We start from the raw sequence: 22680 nt of genomic DNA, 5'->3' as shown, positions 1-22680 counted from the left end.
ATATCAATGAATTAAATCTTCAGTTTACGGAAAACCACAACAAGACTGCTATCGTATATCTCGATATTCTTGTTAAGGTGGCTCAGGAAGAACTTATTACAGAACTTTACCGTAAACCGACAAGCTCAAATATACCGCTGCATGCGAAAAGCAATCACCCTACCTCTCTGAAATGGTCTATACCATATGGCGAATTTATTCGCATTAGAAGAAATTGTTCCAAACTGGAGACGTTTGATGCAGAATGTGCACACATGGCTCTTAAATTCAAACAACGGGGATATCCCAAACGAATACTTGAAAGAGCTTTTCATAAAGCTAGGAATCAAGACAGTTCCTCATTGTTAACAACTAAAGTGCAGCCACTTCCAGATGATCAAACAAGTGAGACTCGACTTATACTCACTTATGGCACTAAATCCCAGCATATACGACGGATTATGCATAAACATTGGCATATCCTACAACTGGATGAACATTTAGGAACGATCTTGGGAGATAAGATGAACATTACATTTCGACGCTCTGTCTCCCTTAAGGATAATCTTGTCTCTAGTTTTATGAGTCCATCAATTTCATCCATAGGCTCCACTTGGCTACATACACCAACTACAGGCTTCTACAAGTGCAGGAAATGCATGGCCTGCCAGTATGCCACAGATGTCTCCAATTACCAACATCCCATTCTGGGCAAGACTATTCCAATCGTGGCACGAATCACTTGTGACACTGAGTATGTGGTTTATGTGCTCAAGTGTCCCTGTGACAAGTGGTACGTTGGTAGTACCATAGGAAGACTCAAGCTGCGTATGTTACAGCATATCAGGGCCATTAAGAATGTGGATGCTACCTACCCTATGGCTGTGCATTTCAAAGAAGTACACAACAGTAAACTGGATGGTTTCACATTTTTTGGCATTCATACCATAACTAAACACCCTAGAGGTGGAAACAGAGAATTGGTATTGAGACAATTGGAAACTAAATGCATTTTGGACCTAGAAACTAAAAAACCAAGAGGTCACAATTTGGATGAAGAGCTCTATACATTTTTAGGAACTTAATTATGTTTTCCATATATGTTCTTCTCCCTATAAAACACCATATGGTCTATGCACTTTCCTTTGCGATTTTGATAACCATTGGATGAGCAAATCAATTTTCTTGTGTTCCACCTTTATTGATTGATTGACTCTTTGTACGATGTTCTTTTGCATACTTACCATTCTATTACTTTAAATGCACAGGTTAACATTTAGATGTACATATTAATTTTGGTTGAAGTGCGTGTTTAAGAGGTTTGATAGTTACAATGTTGGGCTATTATTGCAATCTGTATATTTTGTACATTTTATGCACCTCTATCTTTCTCTTTTCTCTTTTCTTCTTTCTCTCTTTTTGTTTTCCTCAAGTTGGGCTAGCTGTCTCCTCGCCCTGGGCCGCCAAGGTTTTTCAATACTGGAGGGTTTACAAGTGATTACACTGTTTATGTAATTAAGTAACCTTTTTGATTTATATCCTAGGTTGGCTTATTGTGATTATTGGCTTATGATATATTTTTTGACAAACTTCTTGTATAACAGAGGAAAATATGAAGCTTAGGTTTTAAAACTAGGACACACATTGTTGTGTCCCATTTTAACATTGAATTTACTTTTCTGTTCTTTGGATTAGTGCACACAGGCTCACAACTTTTAGGGATATATTGTTTTTGGTATGGTCTTCTCTCCCTTGGTTTATAATTCTCTCTCTCAGATTCCACTACGTTCGCAGGCTTTTCCTGTGCACACTTGTGTTTGATTCTGTGGGACTATGGAACTTGGTTGCTCATGTTGCCTTATGTTAATATTGCTTAGAGACAGGAATCCAGGTTTATTATAAAAATAGGCATTATATATTTGGTTGCTTATTTGCACAGGTCTATTGTCTGTTGCTGACCATATGTTTACATGCACTAAGTACTTTATAATGTATATGCACTATGCACTTTATAGGATACAACAAAATTGTGGATTATATCCATGATGCTGCTGCTTTGCATATTTGCACAGGGAAGCTGGCAGTTACCGTCATCCTGCATACAGTAGGCATTTTATTTATCGATGCCAGTAATAGAGGCTTTTCCTCCATGGATATCCTCCTGTCCACTATTATTGGTTAACTTTGAACGATATCAGAGCTAGCATGCATTTTGGGGCCATCAATGCCTCCAGTGCTTTCACATTCTGTAAGCTTTCATGCTTTGCTCAATATTACGGGCCAAACGGGCAAAATGGCATTGCATTATATTTTAAAGAGCAACATTCTTGAACAGCAATTCTCAGAGTTCCATTGCCCGCATATATTTTTTGGGCATACTATTGAAAAAACATGCTGAAATAACAACACTAGAGGCATGCATAGAGCATTAATGCTTGACAAACAGTTTCAAAATTATGCATTTTCGAGAAATGTTTTGCCTTACGTATTTATATTCTTTAGTAATGTAACTGTTTAGTAACTTTGGTATCAGGTTATGCAAACCGAAACTGCCAACGCTATCATGCAATAGTGTTCAAAATAAGTTTGACATGTTTAAATCAAGGTAAATCGGCAGGCTTTTGTGCACGTTAAGATGTCTGCCTTGTTGGAATCGTGACAGTAGTTAATTGCTTTGGAGACATTCCTCACTGAGCACTGGGGATAGAGATGTATGAACTTATATATAGTCACCTTGTCTGTGTTTGCACTGTTCCTACGTGACCAAGCGGTTTGTTTACCGTGAAACGCGTTCTATTCTGTGCTTTTTTCTTATCCATGCTGACTTTAAAATAAAGGTATGTCAGTCTGGACGAACTCTGTTTTTTTTGCCTCTGTATAGAGGGTCATTTTGGCTTTCTCTATTTGTTTTTGGGAGTGCATTCCGCTAACCTTATCCCGTTTCCATCACGGATCGGGTAATGGGTTCTTTTTAATATATATATATATATATATATATATATATATATATATATATATATATATATATATATATATATTAGACTTAAGGTCTTGAATAAAGCAGACAAAGTAAGTACTTGTAAATAGTTTAATGTAAAGAAGTAGCAGTTATTTTCAATACAGAAACGTTTGATTTGGCAATCGCTGTGCAAGGAAGCAGATTTTTCCGATGCAGCCGAAGCTGGACAAAAATATCAAAGATGAGGAATACGTTAGGGCACAATCCATTCGAAATTCAGTTATCGCTTCTGAAGAAGAACTCGTGTTTAGGTTTCTGGAAGTGAAGATACTCCCAAGCTTTACGTTTTCGAAGTAGACAATGTCCATGACAACAAAACAGAAGCCAATTGGTTGGTAAACAAAAGATGGGGAATTCTCCTGGGTTCTGTTTTTCAAGTCTGATAACAAAAAAAGCAACAATTGGATTTATAAAAGTCTCAGTCTGGACACAGGGAGTGGCGGGAGGCACTCCAAAGACGACGAAGTAAAGTAAACATGACATCAGCATGTTTAAGAACACTTCTTAGGCTCCAAAACTGAAGGTCCCATTTTAAATACTATGTACCCTATGGCAGTGTTTAATTATTTTCTGGTTTTAAAGTTCGGCTAAGACATCAAACATTAACCTAAGCACTGCATAGCACTCGCCTAGCTCTGGATTGTTGCTTTAACCTGGCTATGCAGATTGTACTAACTCGGCTGGAACTGGAGTCAGGCTGAGCTAAGAGCAAACAGTGTGCAGCAGGGGGGCTAGATGGGCTGAGCTAAGGGGAACTCCCTGTACAGCAGGGTTCTAAATGAGCAGAGCTTACAATGTGCACCTCCTGTAGAGCGGTGCAGGCGGTGGGAAAGATTGAGCTCAAAAAGAGCACATCCTGGAGAGCCACAGACTTTATGGACTGAACTCAGGATGCACACATCCTGGATAGCATGAGGTCTGGATAGCACAGCTGAAAATGCGCACATCCTGGAGAGCAGGGGTTCAGGATGGCACTTCCTGGAGAGCAATGGGTCTGGATGGCACAGCTCAGAATGCGCACATCCTGGAGAGCAGGGGGTCCGGATGGCACATCCAAGAGAGCAGGGGGTCTTGATGGCACAGCTCAGAATGCGCACATCCTGGATAGCAGGGGGTCAGGATGGCACATCCTGGAAAGCAATGGGTCTGGATACGGATGGATGGGGGCGGGATGGCACAGCTCAGAATGTGGCACATCCTGGAGAGCAGGGGTATCAGGGGGGTACATCCTGGAGAACAGGGGGTCTGGATGGCACAGTTCAGAATGTGGCACATCCTGGAGAACAGGGGGTCAGGGTGGCACATCCTGGAGAACAAGGGGTCAAGGTGGCACATCCTGGAGAGCAGGGAGTGGGGGGGAGGGAGTTGCATCCTGGAGAACAGGGGGTCAGGATGGCACTTCCTGGGGAGCAGGGGGTCTGGATGGCACAGCTCAGAATGTGCACATCCAGTAGAGCAGGGGGTCCGGATGGCACATCATGGGGAGCAGGGGGTCAGGATGACACATCCTGGAGAGCAGGGGAGTCAGAATGGCAAAGCTCAGAATGTGGCACATCCTGGAGAACAAGGAGTCAGGATGGCACATCCTGAAGAGCAGGGGGGTCAGGATTACACAGCTCAGAATGTGGCACATCCTAGAGTACAAGGGGTCAGAATGGCACTTCCTGGAGGGCAGGGGGGTCAGGATGGCACATCCTGAAGAGCAGGGGGTCAGGATGGCACAGCTCAGAATGTGCACATCTGGAGAGCAGGGGGTCAGGATGGCACATCCTATAGAGCAGGGGGTCTGGATGGCACATCCTGGAGGGAAGGGGGTCTAGATGGCACAGCTCAGAAGGCACACATCCTGGGGAGCATGGGGTCTGGGTGGTGCATCCTATAGAGCAGGGGGTCAGGATGGCACAGTTCAGAATGTGGCACATCCTGGAGAACACACAGTCAGGATGGCACATCCTGGAGAGCAGGCGGGTCAGGATGGCACATCCTGGAGAGCAGGCGGGTCAGGATGGCACATCCCGGAGAACAAGGGGCCAGGGTGGCACATCCTGGAGAACAAGGGGTCAGGATGGCACAGCTCAGAATGCACACATAATGTAGAGCAGTGCAGGGGGTAGGAAAGATTACGCTCAAAAAGAGCACATCCAGGAGAGCCACAGACTTTATGGACTGTACTCAGGATGCACACTGTCTGCATAGCACAGCGGAGAATGCACACATCCTGGAAAGCAGGGTTCAGGATGGCACATCCTGGAGATAAATGGGTCTGGGTGGCACCTCCTGGAGAGCAGGGGGTCTGGATGGCACCTCCTGGAGAGCAGGGGGTCTGGATGGCACTGCTCGGAATGCGAAAATAGAAGAGGACCCAAAAAGTGGGGCCCTCCCGTCCCCTGCACACTGTTTACTGATGCCACATAGGGCCTTCAAATATATGGATATAGATATATAACAGCAGTTTGTTAGTTGAGCATATAACAATTTATTTGGCAAAGAGGAAAACAAAATTTGCCAAAAGGCACATTCTGTTGTACAAAGTAATTCGTGACGTTTAACATATTAAAACAAATTGCGAAGAAGCAATAAATGATGGAGAGGTGATGCTGTCCAATTGTGGAGTGGCCGACGCGTTTCGAGGGTAACCTCTTCTTCATAAGGGCCCAATTGAACTGTTGACAACATTTCAAGGAGACAAAAAGTAAAATCTTTTATTTTATTTCCATAACAGTCAAGGACTGACTGACAAGCTGTACATAACTCGGGATGCTAGCGAGATGGTGAAGAGCAGAATACTGGAGATCTAGTATGGTGAAAAGAGTGAACTAACAGATCAAAGAGAAACACTCTATACTAATAGCTAAACACATAACAAAGGAGATGTATTGTGTGAGATCCACCTACATGGTGGGATCTAGAAAATGGCGTGATGAAGAGTCAGACAGATCGAGATAAGCCAAAAGCGGTAGTGGGTTCTAAATAGCAAGGACCACCCTTGAATAGTGAAAAAGCTGAGTCAATATGGGGAGCGTGTTTAAGAAAAAACCATACCCCTCCTGTGGACGGAGAAAGAATAACTCCAAAAGAGCGCTACTGAATAAAATAAATAATACTTAAAATAAACCGGAATTGGTTTTGAAGAATGCACTCACTCGAGTTGCGGGACGAGTAGCCAAGGCAACAGGGGCATCCGTGTGGTCAACAAGTATTCGAAACAATTATACGATGCAGGGCATCTGCAAAGAGACACGTACTGCTGGCACCTAAGTGGGGACATATACATTTCTGTTATACTGGAGAGAAATGAACCTGGGGTCTCCCAACCGGGCAAAGGGACCCAAGTAGCGGTAGCTTACCTGTACAGTGCGGGGAACACTGTTAGTGGAAACTGAAACCGGCAGGCAGTGGCTCCGCGCGGTCGTAACCTAGGGAACGAGCTGTGCTGGGGACACTGACACTGCTCGGAATGCGCACATCCTGGAGAGCAGGGGGTCTGGATGGCAGGAGGCCAGGATGGCACAGCTCAGAATGTGCCCATCCTGAAGAGCAGCAGGTCTATATGAAATGAGCTCAGAATGTACACATCCTGGACAGTAGCATATCTGGATGGGTGGTGCTTAGATTAATCACATCCTGGACAGCAGGGGGTCTGAGTGGCACAGCTCAGAATGTGCACAGCCCGGAGAGATTGGGGCCTGGATGGCACATCCTGGACAGCAGGGGGTCTGGATGGCACATCCTGGAGAGCAGGGGGTCTGGATGGCACAGTTCAGAATGTGCCCATCCTGTAGAGCTGCAGGTCTATATGCAATGAGCTCAGAATGTACACATCCTGGACAGTAGCTATCTAGATGGGTGGTGCTTCGTTTAACCACATCCAGTAGAGCAGGGGCTCAGGATGGCACACATCCAGTAGAGCAGGGGGTCAGGATGGCACAGCTCAGAATGTGCACATCTGGAGAGCAGGGGGGTCAGTATGGTACATCCTATAGAGCAGGGGGTCTGGATGGCACACATCCAGTAGAGCAGGGGGTCTAGATGGCACAGCTCAGAAGGCGCACATCCTGGGGAGCAGGGGGTCTGGGTGGTGCATCCTATAGAGCAGGGGGTCAGGATGGCACATCCTGGAGGGAAGGGGGTCTAGATGGCACAGCTCAGAAGGCGCACATCCTGGGGAGCAGGGGGTCTGGATGGCACAGTTCAGAATGTGGCACATCCTGGAGAACACAGTCAGGATGGCACATCCTGGAGAGCAGAGGGTCTGGATGGTACAGCTCAGGATGTGCACATCCAGTAGAGCAGGGGGTTGCTCCCTGGAGAGCAGGGGGTCTGGGTGTCACATCCTATAGAGCAGGGGGTCTGGATGGCACAGTTCAGAATGTGGCACATCCTGGAGAACACAGTCAGGATGGCACATCCTGGAGAGCAAGGGGTCTGGATGGCACAGTTCAGAATGTGGCACATCCTGGAGAACACAGTCAGGATGGCACATCCTGGAGAGCAGAGGGTCTGGATGGCACATCCTGGAGAGCAGAGGGTCTGGATGGCACATCCTGGAGAGCTGCAGGTCTATATGCAATGAGCTCAGAATGCACACATCCTGGACAGTAGCTATCTAGATGGGTGGTGCTTCGTTTAACCACATCCAGTAGAGCAGGGGCTCAGGATGGCACACATACAGTAGAGCAGGGGGTCAGGATGGCACAGCTCAGAATGTGCACATCTGGAGAGCAGGGGGGTCAGTATGGTACATCCTATAGAGCAGGGGGTCTGGATGGCACATCCTGGAGGGAAGGGGGTCTAGATGGCACAGCTCAGAAGGCGCACATCCTGGGGAGCAGGGGGTCTGGGTGGTGTATCCTATAGAGCAGGGGGTCAGGATGGCACATCCTGGAGGGAAGGGGGTCTAGATGGCACAGCTCAGAAGGCGCACATCCTGGGGAGCAGGGGGTCTGGGTGGTGCATCCTATAGAGCAGGGGGTCAGGATGGCACAGTTCAGAATGTGGCACATCCTGGAGAACACACAGTCAGGATGGCACATCCTGGAGAGCAGAGGGTCTGGATGGTACAGCTCAGGATGTGCACATCCAGTAGAGCAGGGGGTTGCTCCCTGGAGAGCAGGGGGTCTGGGTGGCACATCCTATAGAGCAGGGGGTCTGGATGGCACAGTTCAGAATGTGGCACATCCTGGAGAACACAGTCAGGATGGCACATCCTGGAGAGCAAGGGGTCTGGATGGCACAGTTCAGAATGTGGCACATCCTGGAGAACACAGTCAGGATGGCACATCCTGGAGAGCAGAGGGTCTGGATGGCACATCCTGGAGAGCAGAGGGTCTGGATGGCACATCCTGGAGGGAAGGGGGTCTAGATGGCACAGCTCAGAAGGCGCACATCCTGGGGAGCAGGGGGTCTGGGTGGTGCATCCTATAGAGCAGGGGGCCAGGATGGCACAGTTCAGAATGTGGCACATCCTGGAGAACACACAGTCAGGATGGCACATCCTGGAGAGCATGGGGTCTGGATGGCACAGCTCAGAAGGCGCACATCCTGGGGAGCAGGGGGTCTGGGTGGTGCATCCTATAGAGCAGGGGGTCAGGATGGCACAGTTCAGAATGTGGCACATCCTGGAGAACACACAGTCAGGATGGCACATCCTGGAGAGCAGAGGGTCTGGATGGTACAGCTCAGGATGTGCACATCCAGTAGAGCAGGGGGTTGCTCCCTGGAGAGCAGGGGGTTGCTCCCTGGAGAGCAGGGGGTCTGGGTGGCACATCCTATAGAGCAGGGGGTCTGGATGGCACAGTTCAGAATGTGGCACATCCTGGAGAACACAGTCAGGATGGCACATCCTGGAGAGCAGGGGGTCTGGATGGCACAGTTCAGAATGTGGCACATCCTGGGGAACACAGTCAGGATGGCACATCCTGGAGAGCAGAGGGTCTGGATGGCACATCCTGGAGAGCAGAGGGTGTGGATGGCACATCCTGGAGAGCAGAGGGTGTGGATGGCACATCCTGGAGAGCAGGGGGTCTGGGTGGTACATCCTATAGAGCAGGGGGTCAGCATGGCACAGTTCAGAATGTGGCACATCCTGGAGAGCAGGGGATCAGGATGGCACATCCTGGAGAGCAGAGGGTTAGGAAGGCACATCCTGGAGAGCAGAGGGTTAGGAAGGCACAGCTCAGATTAAGCGCATCACGTAGAGCAGGGGTCAGGGCGACACATCCTGGAGAGCCGGGGTGTCAGGATGGCACATCCTATAGAGCAGGGGGTCAGGGTGGCACAGTTCAGAATGTGGCACATCCTGGAGAACACACAGTCAGGATGGCACATCCTGGAGAGCAGGGGATCAGGATGGCACATCCTGGGGAGCAGAGGGTCAGGAAGGCACATCCCGGGGAGCAGAGGGTCAGGAAGGCACAGCTCAGATTAAGCGCATCACGTAGAGCAGGGGTCAGGGCGACACATCCTGGAGAGCAGGGGTGTCAGGATGGCACAGTTCAGAATGTGGCACATCCTGGAGAACACACAGTCAGGATGGCACATCCTGGAGAGCATGGGGTCTGGATGGCACAGCTCAGAAGGCGCACATCCTGGGGAGCAGGGGGTCTGGGTGGTGCATCCTATAGAGCAGGGGGTCAGGATGGCACAGTTCAGAATGTGGCACATCCTGGAGAACACACAGTCAGGATGGCACATCCTGGAGAGCAGAGGGTCTGGATGGTACAGCTCAGGATGTGCACATCCAGTAGAGCAGGGGGTTGCTCCCTGGAGAGCAGGGGGTCTGGGTGGCACATCCTATAGAGCAGGGGGTCTGGATGGCACAGTTCAGAATGTGGCACATCCTGGAGAACACAGTCAGGATGGCACATCCTGGAGAGCAGGGGGTCTGGATGGCACAGTTCAGAATGTGGCACATCCTGGGGAACACAGTCAGGATGGCACATCCTGGAGAGCAGAGGGTCTGGATGGCACATCCTGGAGAGCAGAGGGTGTGGATGGCACATCCTGGAGAGCAGAGGGTGTGGATGGCACATCCTGGAGAGCAGGGGGTCTGGGTGGTACATCCTATAGAGCAGGGGGTCAGCATGGCACAGTTCAGAATGTGGCACATCCTGGAGAGCAGGGGATCAGGATGGCACATCCTGGAGAGCAGAGGGTTAGGAAGGCACATCCTGGAGAGCAGAGGGTTAGGAAGGCACAGCTCAGATTAAGCGCATCACGTAGAGCAGGGGTCAGGGCGACACATCCTGGAGAGCAGGGGTGTCAGGATGGCACATCCTATAGAGCAGGGGGTCAGGGTGGCACAGTTCAGAATGTGGCACATCCTGGAGAACACACAGTCAGGATGACACATCCTGGAGAGCAGGGGATCAGGATGGCACATCCTGGGGAGCAGAGGGTCAGGAAGGCACATCCCGGAGAGCAGAGGGTCAGGAAGGCACAGTTCAGAATGTGGCACATCCTGGAGAACACACAGTCAGGATGGCACATACTGGAGAGCAGGGGGATCAGGATGGCACATCCTGGAGAGCAGAGGGTCTGAGTGGCACAGCTCAGAATGTGCACATCCTGGGGAGCCGGGGGTCTGGATGGCACATCCTGGAGAGCAGAGGGTAAGGAAGGCACATCCTGGAGAGCAGAGGGTAAGGAAGGCACAGCTCAGATTAAGCGCATCACGTAGAGCAGGGGTCAGGGCGGCACATCCTGGAGAGCAGGGGTGTCAGGATGGCACATCCTATAGAGCAGGGGGTCAGGGTGGCACAGTTCAGAATGAGCACATCCTTTAGCGTGTTGGCCTGGATGGACTAAAGTCACAAACAATCTTGCAGCTCTACAGGGAATGATGCACCCTGTGCCTATTTAACCCTTTCCTGGTCCTCTCAAAGGAGCCATTCCGCATACCACCCCCCTGCCCTCCCCCCCACCCCCAACATCCCCAGGGGCACTGGGGCCCAAATTAATTCTTAAATATACGTTTGGTATTTTGTCACACTGTCCCAGGATGGACATTTACAAATAATGGTTTCAACAACAGCTGATGCAGATTCATAATTGCAAGAAATGCTTCAGGAATTAGTAATATGACGTGTTCAATAGGCACAGGTGAAAAACAAAGCAGGAACTTCTGTACCCTGGTATGTGAAATCGTTTCTATCGTACTGAACTCTGGTACCACAGCACTCCTCAAACTTGAACATTGTAATCTGCAGCCTTACCATGTACCCGTAAAGAATCATTAATCCCTGCTGATGCGATGGAAATACACTCACAAATCTCTGGAATGTACTGTGTGCATGGTTACTTGTTGTGCAACAAACAGATCATGGTCTTACAGAAACAGAAAAGGGCAACCCAGTTCACCGACATACTACAGATCTGGAAGGTCATACCAGTGACAAAGGAGAATTGTACAAATGTCACATTACTAACAGTCAAGCCAAAGACTTGGACAAAATGGGAACATCTCCAATAAGCAATAAAGATATAACAAGATGCCTAACCAAGGACACACAACAAATCATGAGATACAATAAACTGGTGATAAGAGTCCAAGAACTGTCCAACCAAAACATGCAACAAACCAGGAGCACCCATACCATGGTGAGAAGGGAGACCAACTGCCCAACCCAAGACATGCACCAGAGCACCAATACCATGATGAAAAAGGGACCAACTGCCTAACCAAGGAGATACAACAGCTTCCATGACCCGGTGATAAGAGATCAAAGTCTGTCCAATCAAAATATGAAACATATCTGGAGCACTTCTACAACGGCAAAAAAGGGGCCACCAACTGTCGAATGCAAAGACATGCAACAAATTGGCAGCGCCCATACAATAATGAGATGAGATTGCGAACATTTAAAAAGTCACCCACTACCCATTCCAAGACATGGAACAATCCAGGTACTTCTGCAACATGGAGAGAGGTGATCTCCCACTACCTAGCCCAAGACATAGAACAATCCAGGTGCTTCTGCAACATGGAAGTCAGCCACTACCCAGCCCAAGACATGGAAGCATCCAGGTGCTTCTGCAACATGGAGAGAGGTGATCTCCCAGTACCCAGCCCAAGACATAGAACAATCCAGGTGCTTCTGCAACATGGAGGAGCTCAGCCACTACCCAGCCCAAGTGGGGCTCTGATAACAAGTGGTATTTTAATTAATTTCATCCGCATAACAAGGTGTAAGTGCGGGAGCGGGATTCGGAACCCTGTTTCTCTGCGTTGAGTTGAGCCATCCTCCCAGCCCTCGTTGTTCATGCCCATTACCACGCATGTCAATGCATTCGCTTTTGGCACTGGTGAATCAATCAATTGTTACAGATGTTTGTTAGTATACTTTTCTGTGGGGAGAAGGACAATTCAGTAGGAGTGTGTGAGTGCAAGTGTGTGTTCCATGATATGTGCATGAATATGTGACCTGGATACAAAGTAAACAGGTTTGCTTGTCCATTTAGCTATTTAGATAAGGACTAGAATTAACTACTGTAGCGGACGTGCACAGAGCATTGAAGGGCTTTCTTAACAGAGCTTGTTGAACACAACTGAAGTCCTCAAACAAGCGTGTTGGAGCCCAACGTAGCACCGCATGAGCACAAATTGCCCCTCCCTGCTAAGAACTGGCATTCAAGACACCAGTCTTCAATAGTAGTCTACACCGATACCCCGAATGGCACAAGGCGATCCCTCTGGTAGTAGCTTAACAAGTCCACTAGCGCTGAGAAGTGGTGACAGGGAGCCCAGTGGGCCCTTTCATAATAAAAAAACGAATCAAATCATTTTCTAAAAAATATGTCTAACTGTTACTTTATTGTTTTGCCAATATTGCATGGATCGCTGTAATTTTATTTTTACAAACATTGGAAAAGTTGGGGCAGGTAGATAAAAAGGATAAAAAGGGAAGGAGAGGCGCAGGCAGGCAGGTAGGCAGAAAAGGAAGACGGCTTGCAAGAACATAATTTAGGGAAACAGAAAAGCCCAGTATTTCCTTCAAGGTGTGGGCGGTGCTGCCCACGGGCACCAGCAGCCTCCAAGCGGAACGCTGGGTCCCGACGTTCCCCCACCCGCCTCGTGCCTAAGCACGATGAGCTGCCTCAGCAGCAGTCAAACCGTGCAATCCGCTCCCTTTCTCTCCCCCCTTGAGCCTGGCCCTGTTGGAGCAGAGGACTGCAATCACTAGGCCCCCGGAAAGGACCCAACAGGCATCGTTTTACTGTTTTGGTTTCATTGGCAATAATCCATGGAAAGGGGAGCTTATTTTTATACCATAAATCAAAGGACCTTATATCCAATAAGAGAGAATCGCCCATAGAGAGAATCAGCAATAAAGACACCGTAGTGGCCTCATGCTGCAGCTTCAAAATGGCTCCATAATATCCGCACAAATGCTTATGTCAGCACATCTGCTGGAGGATCAATGGCAGGGGTGATGTGGCAATCCTGGTTGCGGCCTGCATGTGGCGAATAACATAGCTGCGCGCCGATAGCATGGCCAGGGACGGATGATCTAATAATGGCCAGAGGGTGTAACTGTACATCGATGGCATATGCGTGCAATGATAGCATGGCCAGGTACGGATGATCTAATAATGGCCAGAGGGTGTAACTGTACATCGATGGCATATGCGTGCAATGATAGCATGGCCAGGGACGGATGATCTAATAATGGCCAGAGGGTGTAACTGTACATCGATGGCATATGCGTGCAATGATAGCATGGCCAGGGACGGATGATCTAATAATGGCCAGAGGGTGTAACTGTACATCGATGGCATATGCGTGCAATGATAGCATGGCCAGGTACGGATGATCTAATAATGGCCAGAGGGTGTAACTGTACATCGATGGCATATGCGTGCAATGATAGCATGGCCAGGTACGGATGATCTAATAATGGCCAGAGGGTGTAACTGTACATCGATGGCATATGCGTGCAATGATAGCATGGCCAGGGACGGATGATCTAATAATGGCCAGAGGGTGTAACTGTACATCGATGGCATATGCGTGCAATGATAGAATGAGCACGGACGGTTGATGCAATCTTATACTGATGCTACAACGCTGTTGGGATCGCAATGCACCGATGGCACGAGGTGGATTGGACAAAATAGCCATAAAAGTGTTTACCAACATTTTTCCCCATTAACCTCATGGCGGGAGCAGGGCAGCCATACCATAGCCCTCCATTTCCCACTGAAATCAAAGCATGTACTGACAGAATGAACATGGACACCATTTCCTGAAGGTATAGCCTCATACCGATAGCCCTGTAGGGATGCCATTGTAGTGATGAGGGCATGTGCTGAAGCCTTTGCCGTGCACCAATGGATCCATGTTAAAGACATCATTATACACTCAAGTTATATCATGACACGCTATTGGGTTCTACAAAGCACATAGTAGTGAATACCTCCCACATCATAGCAGTGAATACCAGCTTCACTCACTCAAGTGTCCACTAAAAGCAGAGTTCTTGACTCAAGCATTTAGATCAGTACCTTGATGGAGGAAATGCCATTAAACCGTTTTTGTCTCCGTGATTTGTTTTTAAATTGAGAACCAAAACAAGAGGAAAGGAATAAACTATTACTGATCTTCCTGAATGTGTGCAGCGCCTGCATTAGCTTCGAGGCAATAGAAGAAATGCAAGGAGGTGAAGTCGACTGATTTCTCGCCCCCCACGCCCCAGGAAACACGTCCAGAAGAAAATGGGCACTGTGAAGATCCACTTCCTATTCGTCATCAAAAGCTCCTATTAAGTGGAGTGCCAGTGGTCCATTTGGGCACACAGCCAGTGGCACTGTGTCAGGGATCAGTGAATGCCCCAGTGATGTGCAGTGCCAGTGATATGATACAGCACACTGCCAGTGGCCCAATGGAGTACAGCGTCAGTTGCCCATTTGGGGCACAGAGCCAGTGGCACTGTGTCAGGGATCTGATGGAACACGGTGTCAGTGGATCAGTGAATGCCCCAGTGATGTGCAGTGCCAGTGATATGATAAGCACACTGCTAGTGGCCCAATGGAGTACAGCGTCAGTTGCCCATTTGGGGCACAGAGCCAGTGGCACTGCGTCAGGGATCTGATGGAACACGGTGTCAGTGGATCAGTGAATGCCCCAGTTATGTGCAGTGCCAGTGATATGATACAGCACACTGCCAGTGGAACAATGCAGTGCAGATTAAGTGACACAATGTAGCACAGTGTAAGTGGACTAAATGAGTGATGTGTTTTGTGACATAATGAAGCAAACCACCAGGTATCCAAAGTGTGTGATCCTTGGAAAATGACTTAATCTCACTGCACATTGCCGAAATAGAATTCGATTTCTCCAAGCCTGCCATCTAATATACATAACAATATCACTGGATTTCGAGGTTAACCTCTCAAACCTGGGCATATGTTATTCTTGCAGCCGGTTGTTAGTACAGTTTTTCTGAAGTCCAACTAAGTGCTTCTTCAAAACCATTCAACTGAGGCATTACAAAACTCCACTCTTAGTATAAGACTGTACCACCTGAGTACATGGTAGCGTAGGCAGAGCAGCCAGGCTTATCTTAGGAGGGAGAGAGGGCAGTAGATACAGTACAAGTGAACATTGTAATACAAATGATCCAAAGAAACACTGAAACACTATGTATTGTAAAAATAAAGGATTTATTTAAATACAAGCAGGCCCAGATAAATCTAGGGGTAAAGTAAGTACTAACACATTATAAGAAATCACAATATAAAAACACTATACTTGAAAGTACACAGACCCAAGTATAGACCTTATTTGGAACACCTAACAGTAGTTCTAGGGAAGTCCAAACCTTGTTATACACATTTAGTATAGGCCAAGCCTATTCTTTGGGAGTAGAAGACCAATGGTTACTTTTAGATTACTTTTGGTAATACAAGGACAGTAGGCCCTTCCAGTTGTACAGTGACTCTTGGAACAAATCACATAAACAGTCAACTGGACAATATACTTTTGGTGAATAGTGAAACACTTATTCTAGGTGCAGTAAAAACCTATAACTACTTTTGTCATAACACACAGTTATACCAGGTGAGTAAAACCTAAGGATGTAATGTACAATTACAGATGCTTTGGAAATCAGGGAACCCCAGATTGAGGTAAGCAATAACTCTGGTAACTTGTTTTGGGTGGCACACAGCTAACACAAGGTAAGTAAAACCCACTTACTTTAACTTCACAATGAAGGGGAAAGTAAAACCCAATGTCACACTTTAATGAATAGATATTCTAGGTAGGCAACAACCTAAGGTAGACTTATTAAAGACATGCTAGCAGCAAGTCAGGGGAAGCAAGACCCAGTTGGGGGACACTCATACAGTTATCATAAACGGACTAACCTGGTGATACCAACAGTTGGAGGACACTCATGCAATTACCCTTCAGGAATAATCTGGTGAAACCAACACATTACTTTTGTAAAGAGGCACAACCTAATCACAGGAGAGTAAAATACCTTCACATCTACTTTCTTTTAGACTGGCAAAACAGTGGCTAAGGAAGGAAAGATGTTAACCATACCTTTATGAATAGTGCATCACACATTCAAGATCGGTAAGAACTTACTGTTCACTCTTAGAATTACAGTTACCAACCAACTCTTTACAAGTAAGTAAAACACTTGATTTCTTTTCTAGGCAGAAGTCCCAATCCCTTCTAAGTCTTTCCCTTATTCTTGGAGCATGAGTGTTCTCAGTGGCAGAAGGGGGGGGGGGGTCACTAGGACTAGTGACCAACGGGCAGTGTTAGAATAAGTTTTTTAGTAGCAAAAGTCAGAGTTTCCTAAGGAAAACTGGCAAACAAGTGAGAACTTTACTTCTAGGGTTAGAAGAGGGTCCAGGGGCTTCACAGAAGACACCCCAGCAGGATTCTAGCAGGGGGACTGGGTGTACTGGACGAGGGACCTCCCAATCACAGAAAACACCCCAGGACTACACAGAAATCCCAACAGGCTTAAGGTAAGTATATACCTAAACCAACACAGTACCTTAGCAATGAAGAAGAGATTGCAGCAGGAGAACTTCAGGGACTGCAGCCAAATACCCGGTCAGTGGATTCCTTGTCCTGGAGACTGAACACAAGACCTCAGAAGGGACTTTGCAGCAGGGATCGATGAAGGCTCTAGGCAAGATTTCTCTCACGGCTGAATGCGGTTCTGCAGGGTTGGCGCCTTTTCAAGGAGCACAGAAGAAGACAGAAAGTCGCGGTTGAATTCTCGTCGTTTAAAAGGTCCAGCACTCTTCTTTTTGGACTCGATTCGTGTCTCTGGAGATAGACCAGGATGCCCACGAAGTTTCAGCGAGATTCGGAAGACTGTGCACCGCACAGTGGCTGGAGGTCCCAGGGTATTGGGGTATTGCAAGAACGCAAGGTCGCAGCAACCCGTGGGATGGCTCAAAATGCAGGTCGTCTTGAGTCTAGTGGGTCTCACCAGGCTCTGGGTTCGGGTCATCGTTTTTGGAGACCCCAGATCGATAGGAAGGAAGGGCTACAGCAGGCTCCGGTTACACAGCAGGCTCTCTGGCCGCTGGAATTCATTCCCGCCGTTTTTCCTTCGTCATCCTCTTCGGTTTTCTGTTCCAGTGGTCGACATGACTTTAGCTTCCAGGTTTCCAGTATTTATTAGGAATTGCAACACAACCTCTGCTTTCTCTCCCTGCATTTTACAAGAAAGGGGCGTTTGGCAGTCCAAACAGGACAGCCAACCCCCCACTGGGATTTGGCCCAGTTGAAGGAAGGCCTAAGACAAAGGAGGGGGAAGTTTTGGACTCCTCCCCCACTTCCTGTGCTTGCAGACTGACTGGAGCCTGGGCGGGGTGTCCAGGGGACTCCCGCCGAAGACAGAACTCAAACAAAGGAATTTCCCGCCCTGGATGTCAGGGGAAGGAACACGAAACGACAAGAAATATTAAAATGGCAGAAAAAGAAGACAAGGGCCATTTTGGTAAAATTAGCACCCTTAGGTGCCTTTACTGCAGCCGATTACAACCCGCGGTAAAGGTGCACCAAATTAGTAAAAGGTATCACTGCCACCAGCCATTAAAGGTAAGCTTGTCACTGTAACAGAATTGTTACAGTTTTAATGTGAAAGGGGCTACCTTTTATCTCCCCAGCACTCCACATAAGGTGGGGTGTGCTGGTTTCACAAAATAAAATGTAAAAGGGATCCAAAGATCCCTTCTACCCTTGGGAACTGTAGTTCACTCAAGGTTAGCACAAGAAAGTTAAATGGGGAGCCCCTGGGGCAACCCAGCAACAACAGGCACTTTTGCCAATAAGTTGTTAGACATGATAACTTTAAAAAGACACTATGGAGAGTCTTAAAAATGACACCCATAAAAAGAGTTAAAGACTAGGTGAGTGTGGAAAAAGGTTCCCACTCACTGAGGTATTAATGAAACATATCCCACTAGAAAAGTAAAAAGTTCTGGAGTTAAACCAGGAAAGGAAGATTTACCAGCTCTGTGGAAATCTTACCCAACACTGGTCATGAGAGATATTACCCCTACTTATGCACAAAATGAAACAATAAAAGAATGTGTGTTTACACTGGAAAAAACAGAGATCCGCGATTTATTTTAAGGGGGCACACAGCAAAAACAGTGAAACACAGATTATGAAGTTTTTTTAAACACTGGAAAAAAAAGCCGGAAGTACAAAAAAAGAAACCCCTAAAATCGGAAATCCTAAGTATGGAATTATAGCAGGTTTTGCCCCAATCTGCATCAAAAAGCCAACTTTGTTTTATTAGGTTTGCTGTGTAACCTAAAAATAAAAAAATGCAGGTAATATGTATTTTTATGTAAACACTGCAAACATTAAAAAATAAAAAACCTGTCTGTTTCATGTTTGCCCTAGTGCAAACTTTTTTTTTATAGATAATACTGATTGAGTCAAATCCTTTTGGCTCCATTCCGTATGACCTAATTGGCAAAACTATTCTAAATTAATTTCCTCAAGTTTTAGCGCCAGTTCAAATGTTTGATAATTTGGCCACAGCAGTTCTAATACAATGGGGAGAACAGTTAGTCAAGGGATTGAGACCAGCAATCCCCCCAGATTCATCTTTCCACAAAAGGAGAAATTGCCCTTCTGACAAACTAAGTTCTCTGGTTCATCATCAACTCACCCGCCTCTGGGTCGGCGCCGCTTCCTCCCGCTTCCTCTTCATGATGAGCCGGGTCTTCTACTTTCCTCAAAGAAATGATGAGAAACAAGTTAACAAGTGTGCAGTGTTTCAAAAAGTAACAATTGTGGATTTTAAGAAATGCAAAAAAAGAAAGAAAAAAGAAAAATGCTTGAAACCAACATGATTCTTGTGAAATGAATAAGCTTTTGTCAAAATGGCACAGATGTCAATCACTGCAAAGTGGAAGATCTGGACGCTCCTCAGATTTGGTTATTCTGTTTCTCGTGGGTCATCATAACTTTTAAGATATTGTAACCCACCTTCCAGTGCCACACTGGTTCTTCAACACAGGCACAGTCTGCGGTCACTCATCTTTACAGGGAACCCTTGTTATCTCGAAACACAATCTACAAAACGGCAAAAGTCCATCCTATAACCTTGCAGTAAATGTTGGCCCTAACAACAAAAGGAGTTACTGTTTGAAACCGGCTACAACGAAGCCTTGGAGTAGATTTGTCAATAAATGTAAATGAGAACACAGTAAACACCAGGAGCAGTACTAGGTGCAGGATCAAATCTAGAGATCCATAGCAGAATTCTGGCTGTATTATTCTGGACCCAGAAAATCTGTCAGGGGAACCGAGACGTTTGAAATGGGAAAATAAGGATCGGTCCAAGAGACCTGCACATCTAAAGTTCAGAGTCCATTTAAATGCCAAGATTACAGCCCATAGGTAGTGGATTAGGGCAGGTGCAGAATGGGTCTAGCTAAAACATCCCACACCATAGACTGAGCATAGCATTAACAGAGAGGACTTAATAGGATTGATTTTTGGATCGATTTCCTTCATTTGATGTTTCATTGAAGGCAATCCTTCACTTGGCATGAAATTCTTTTACATCCAGCTTTACATATGTGTGCCATCAGTTTAATTCCTAAAGATAAGATTTTGAATCTGGTTAGCCAGTGGCCAAATGTACAAACTAAAGAGCAGCGGGAACAGAGCATAAAAGGACATAAAAAGATTTCTATGGCCTGTGATCTAGTCGACAGAAAAGAAGACACTGTGCCACCCAGGATGGCAGAAACCAACTAGGAAGGGCTGACTGATTAACAGTCTCGAAACTTGACGAAAGGTCTCTTATTTGACAATAGTATTCTTGACTTCACATTATGAAACTTTTAAAATGTATTTGTATTCTCCCATAAAACCCTAAAGTATAATATGAAAACACACACATAGCTTTATTTTTTCAATATTCAAATTGCATTAAACAAGAACAAAATTAGGCTAATGCCATTTCCTTCCATGAGTCTCAACCAGGGGTCTTCAGGTTCCATTTGTACAATGACTTAAGTCTGTTTGCCATAACAAACAATGCAAAGATGTTGAATTTAGTAGACAAACAGGCACAGAAACTGGTGTGTCCTTTTGCTAAATGTGTTCATTCTCTACCATTGTATTTAAAACAGATAATGATTTAGCAAATGTACAGATCTGTACCTCAGGTAAAGTAACTTATGTAGTGGTGGCACTGAACAGATGGATTAATTCTGCCCCGCCAACAGATGCATTTATTGTGCCGGGCAAGGTATAAGTACCTTAAAACGTTAAAATGAATAGAGGCTAGTGGAGAAGCAGACCATCGGGCAGCCTTAATCAGTGACTCTACATCAATAGTCGTTAACTCAGCAAAGGAGTCAAGGCTCGGGATAGATTTCATCAGCTTTGTGTTGGAGCCACGAGGAAAATATGGAGTACTCTTTTGGACAAAAAGGATAGCAGTTTGAATTTCAGAAGCAAATATACTATACCTTCTCCCGAGCTGAAACAGTCTCTCCTCTTCGGTCTTCCTTCTGAGTCTGGAGGGTGGATCAGGTGAAAGTGTTCCTCTCTCTTTATAATGAGTGAGTTCTCAGGATCTGTAATTATGTTGCCTATTACATAAAGCAAATATTTGTGATTTCCACATTCTGGAACAAATAAAACAAGCTACGTGCCCTGCACTCTCTCACTAAGGACTATTGTAGTTCAGTTTGATAGTCTTCCATCAAATTGAACCAAATAGGATTCTAGAGATTTTCGAAGCAAGCCACACTATGCTTGATTAGATCATGCAAGTGTGGCCACAAGCAAACATATAGGTTTTCCATAACTTGGAGGCTGATCCAGCAGGTTTACTACTTAACAACAACAATACAAGAGACTCTTGGAGGTGTGGGTAGTATGAGAAATACATTTAAAAAACACCAACTTTTATTCATTTACCAGAATCAAATTCCCAGTGTATCTGAAAACGTAAAGGATGTGGCACGCTTCAATCACTTTTTCCAGGTATTTAAAACTTTTCAAATAAAATTAGAAAATAAATTTCCTGTTCCATTGATTACATCCTCTGTGAAATGTATTGGTCCCTTGTTTTTTTTTTTTAAACTTTATTTTTGAATTTTACATACCCTTGAGATACAATCGCACCAACAAGGTGCACGATCAAAACTTGAGGAAAAGGAAACGGGGAGGTGTAAAAGGAGGAGGGTTGGGAGAAAAGGAAGGGAAGAGAGAAAGGAAAAAAAAACTTCATAACATTACCCATTAACTGTTCCCCCCGAAGCCGCCACTTCCCCTCCCGCCCGCGCATGAAATTAGAGCCCAATTTAATTCTTCGTCAGTGTCCGAGATTTAAAGTTCAGAGGGATGTGGGGGATCTCAGTTCCAAAGTCTCCTTTCAGGTGCCAGACGAATCAGAGCCTACAGATTCATTACTGTTCAGTAGATATGCGATATATGGTCCCTAGACGTCTGGGGGGTGTGCATGCAATGGTAGGGTTCTTCTAAATTTGCTTTCCACATTCTGGCAGTATGTTATGTCTCTTTTCCAGTCATCAAGTTTGGGTAGTGGGCCTCTGCCCCAAGACATGGCGATCCTCCTCCAGGCCAGCACCAGAAGAAGGGCTGCTAATTTACGTGATGCAGCTGGAAGGTATTTAGTGAGACCCAGGAGTGGCCCCAGCGGAAGCGGGGTCACCTGTTCGCCTATGATGTCAGCAGTTATCTGTACGACTGAGTTCCAGAAACGTTGTATTCCGGGGCAGTCCCAGGCCAAGTGGAGGAAGTCCGCACGAGCGGCTGCGCATCTTTCGCATTGGGGCGATGTGTCTGAATGGCGTTTGTGCTTCTTGACTGGGGTGTAGTATATTTGGTGTACAAAGTTCAAATGTATTAATTTGTAACGAGAATTCAGTGCGACCTTTTGGGTTTGGTTTAGGATATAGGAGCAATCTTCTGTGGATATCGTCTCCTGAATGGCATTTTCCCAATTTTGCTGGGTTTTAGTGTTGGGTTTCCCAATATCGGCCACCATGGATTTATATAACAGCGAGACCAGTCTCCCTTCCCCCTGCGCTTGAATTGTGTTATGTAGTAACTCCCAGGTGGGGGGTTGTTTAGGAAATGAGGGAAATAACTTGTGTAAGGTATGGCGTTATCTAAAATAGAGGAAAACATCTAGTGAAGTATTACCCCTCTT

General features: G+C 46.3%; 1 protein-coding gene and 1 long non-coding RNA gene across 4 annotated transcripts in view; both read right to left on the bottom strand.

The window, feature by feature from the left end:
* The window catches only part of LOC138489483 (zinc finger protein 2-like), a 230756-nt gene that overhangs the window by 176741 nt on the left and 31335 nt on the right, over nucleotides 1-22680 (bottom strand). For all 3 annotated transcript variants that reach the window (XM_069617220.1, XM_069617221.1, XM_069617222.1), the window contains 2 exons: nucleotides 20969-21091; nucleotides 19153-19212 (listed from right to left, as the gene is read on the bottom strand). In XM_069617220.1, the coding sequence (XP_069473321.1) occupies nucleotides 19153-19212; nucleotides 20969-21091 (183 nt within the window). The remainder of the gene's footprint in view (nucleotides 1-19152; nucleotides 19213-20968; nucleotides 21092-22680) is intronic.
* Nucleotides 5451-6441, bottom strand: LOC138489488 (uncharacterized). The gene is made up of 3 exons (XR_011274802.1): nucleotides 6346-6441; nucleotides 6142-6252; nucleotides 5451-5661 (listed from the first exon to the last, which is right to left on the bottom strand). It is a non-coding gene; the product is annotated as an uncharacterized lncRNA (long non-coding RNA).

Source organism: Ambystoma mexicanum, chromosome 9, assembly GCF_040938575.1.
Source record: "Ambystoma mexicanum isolate Mex_15411 chromosome 9, UKY_AmexF1_1, whole genome shotgun sequence".
Taxonomy (NCBI): domain Eukaryota; kingdom Metazoa; phylum Chordata; class Amphibia; order Caudata; family Ambystomatidae; genus Ambystoma; species Ambystoma mexicanum.
The sequence above is the reverse complement of the archived record's forward strand: the minus strand, read 5'-3'. Positions and strand labels throughout refer to the sequence as shown.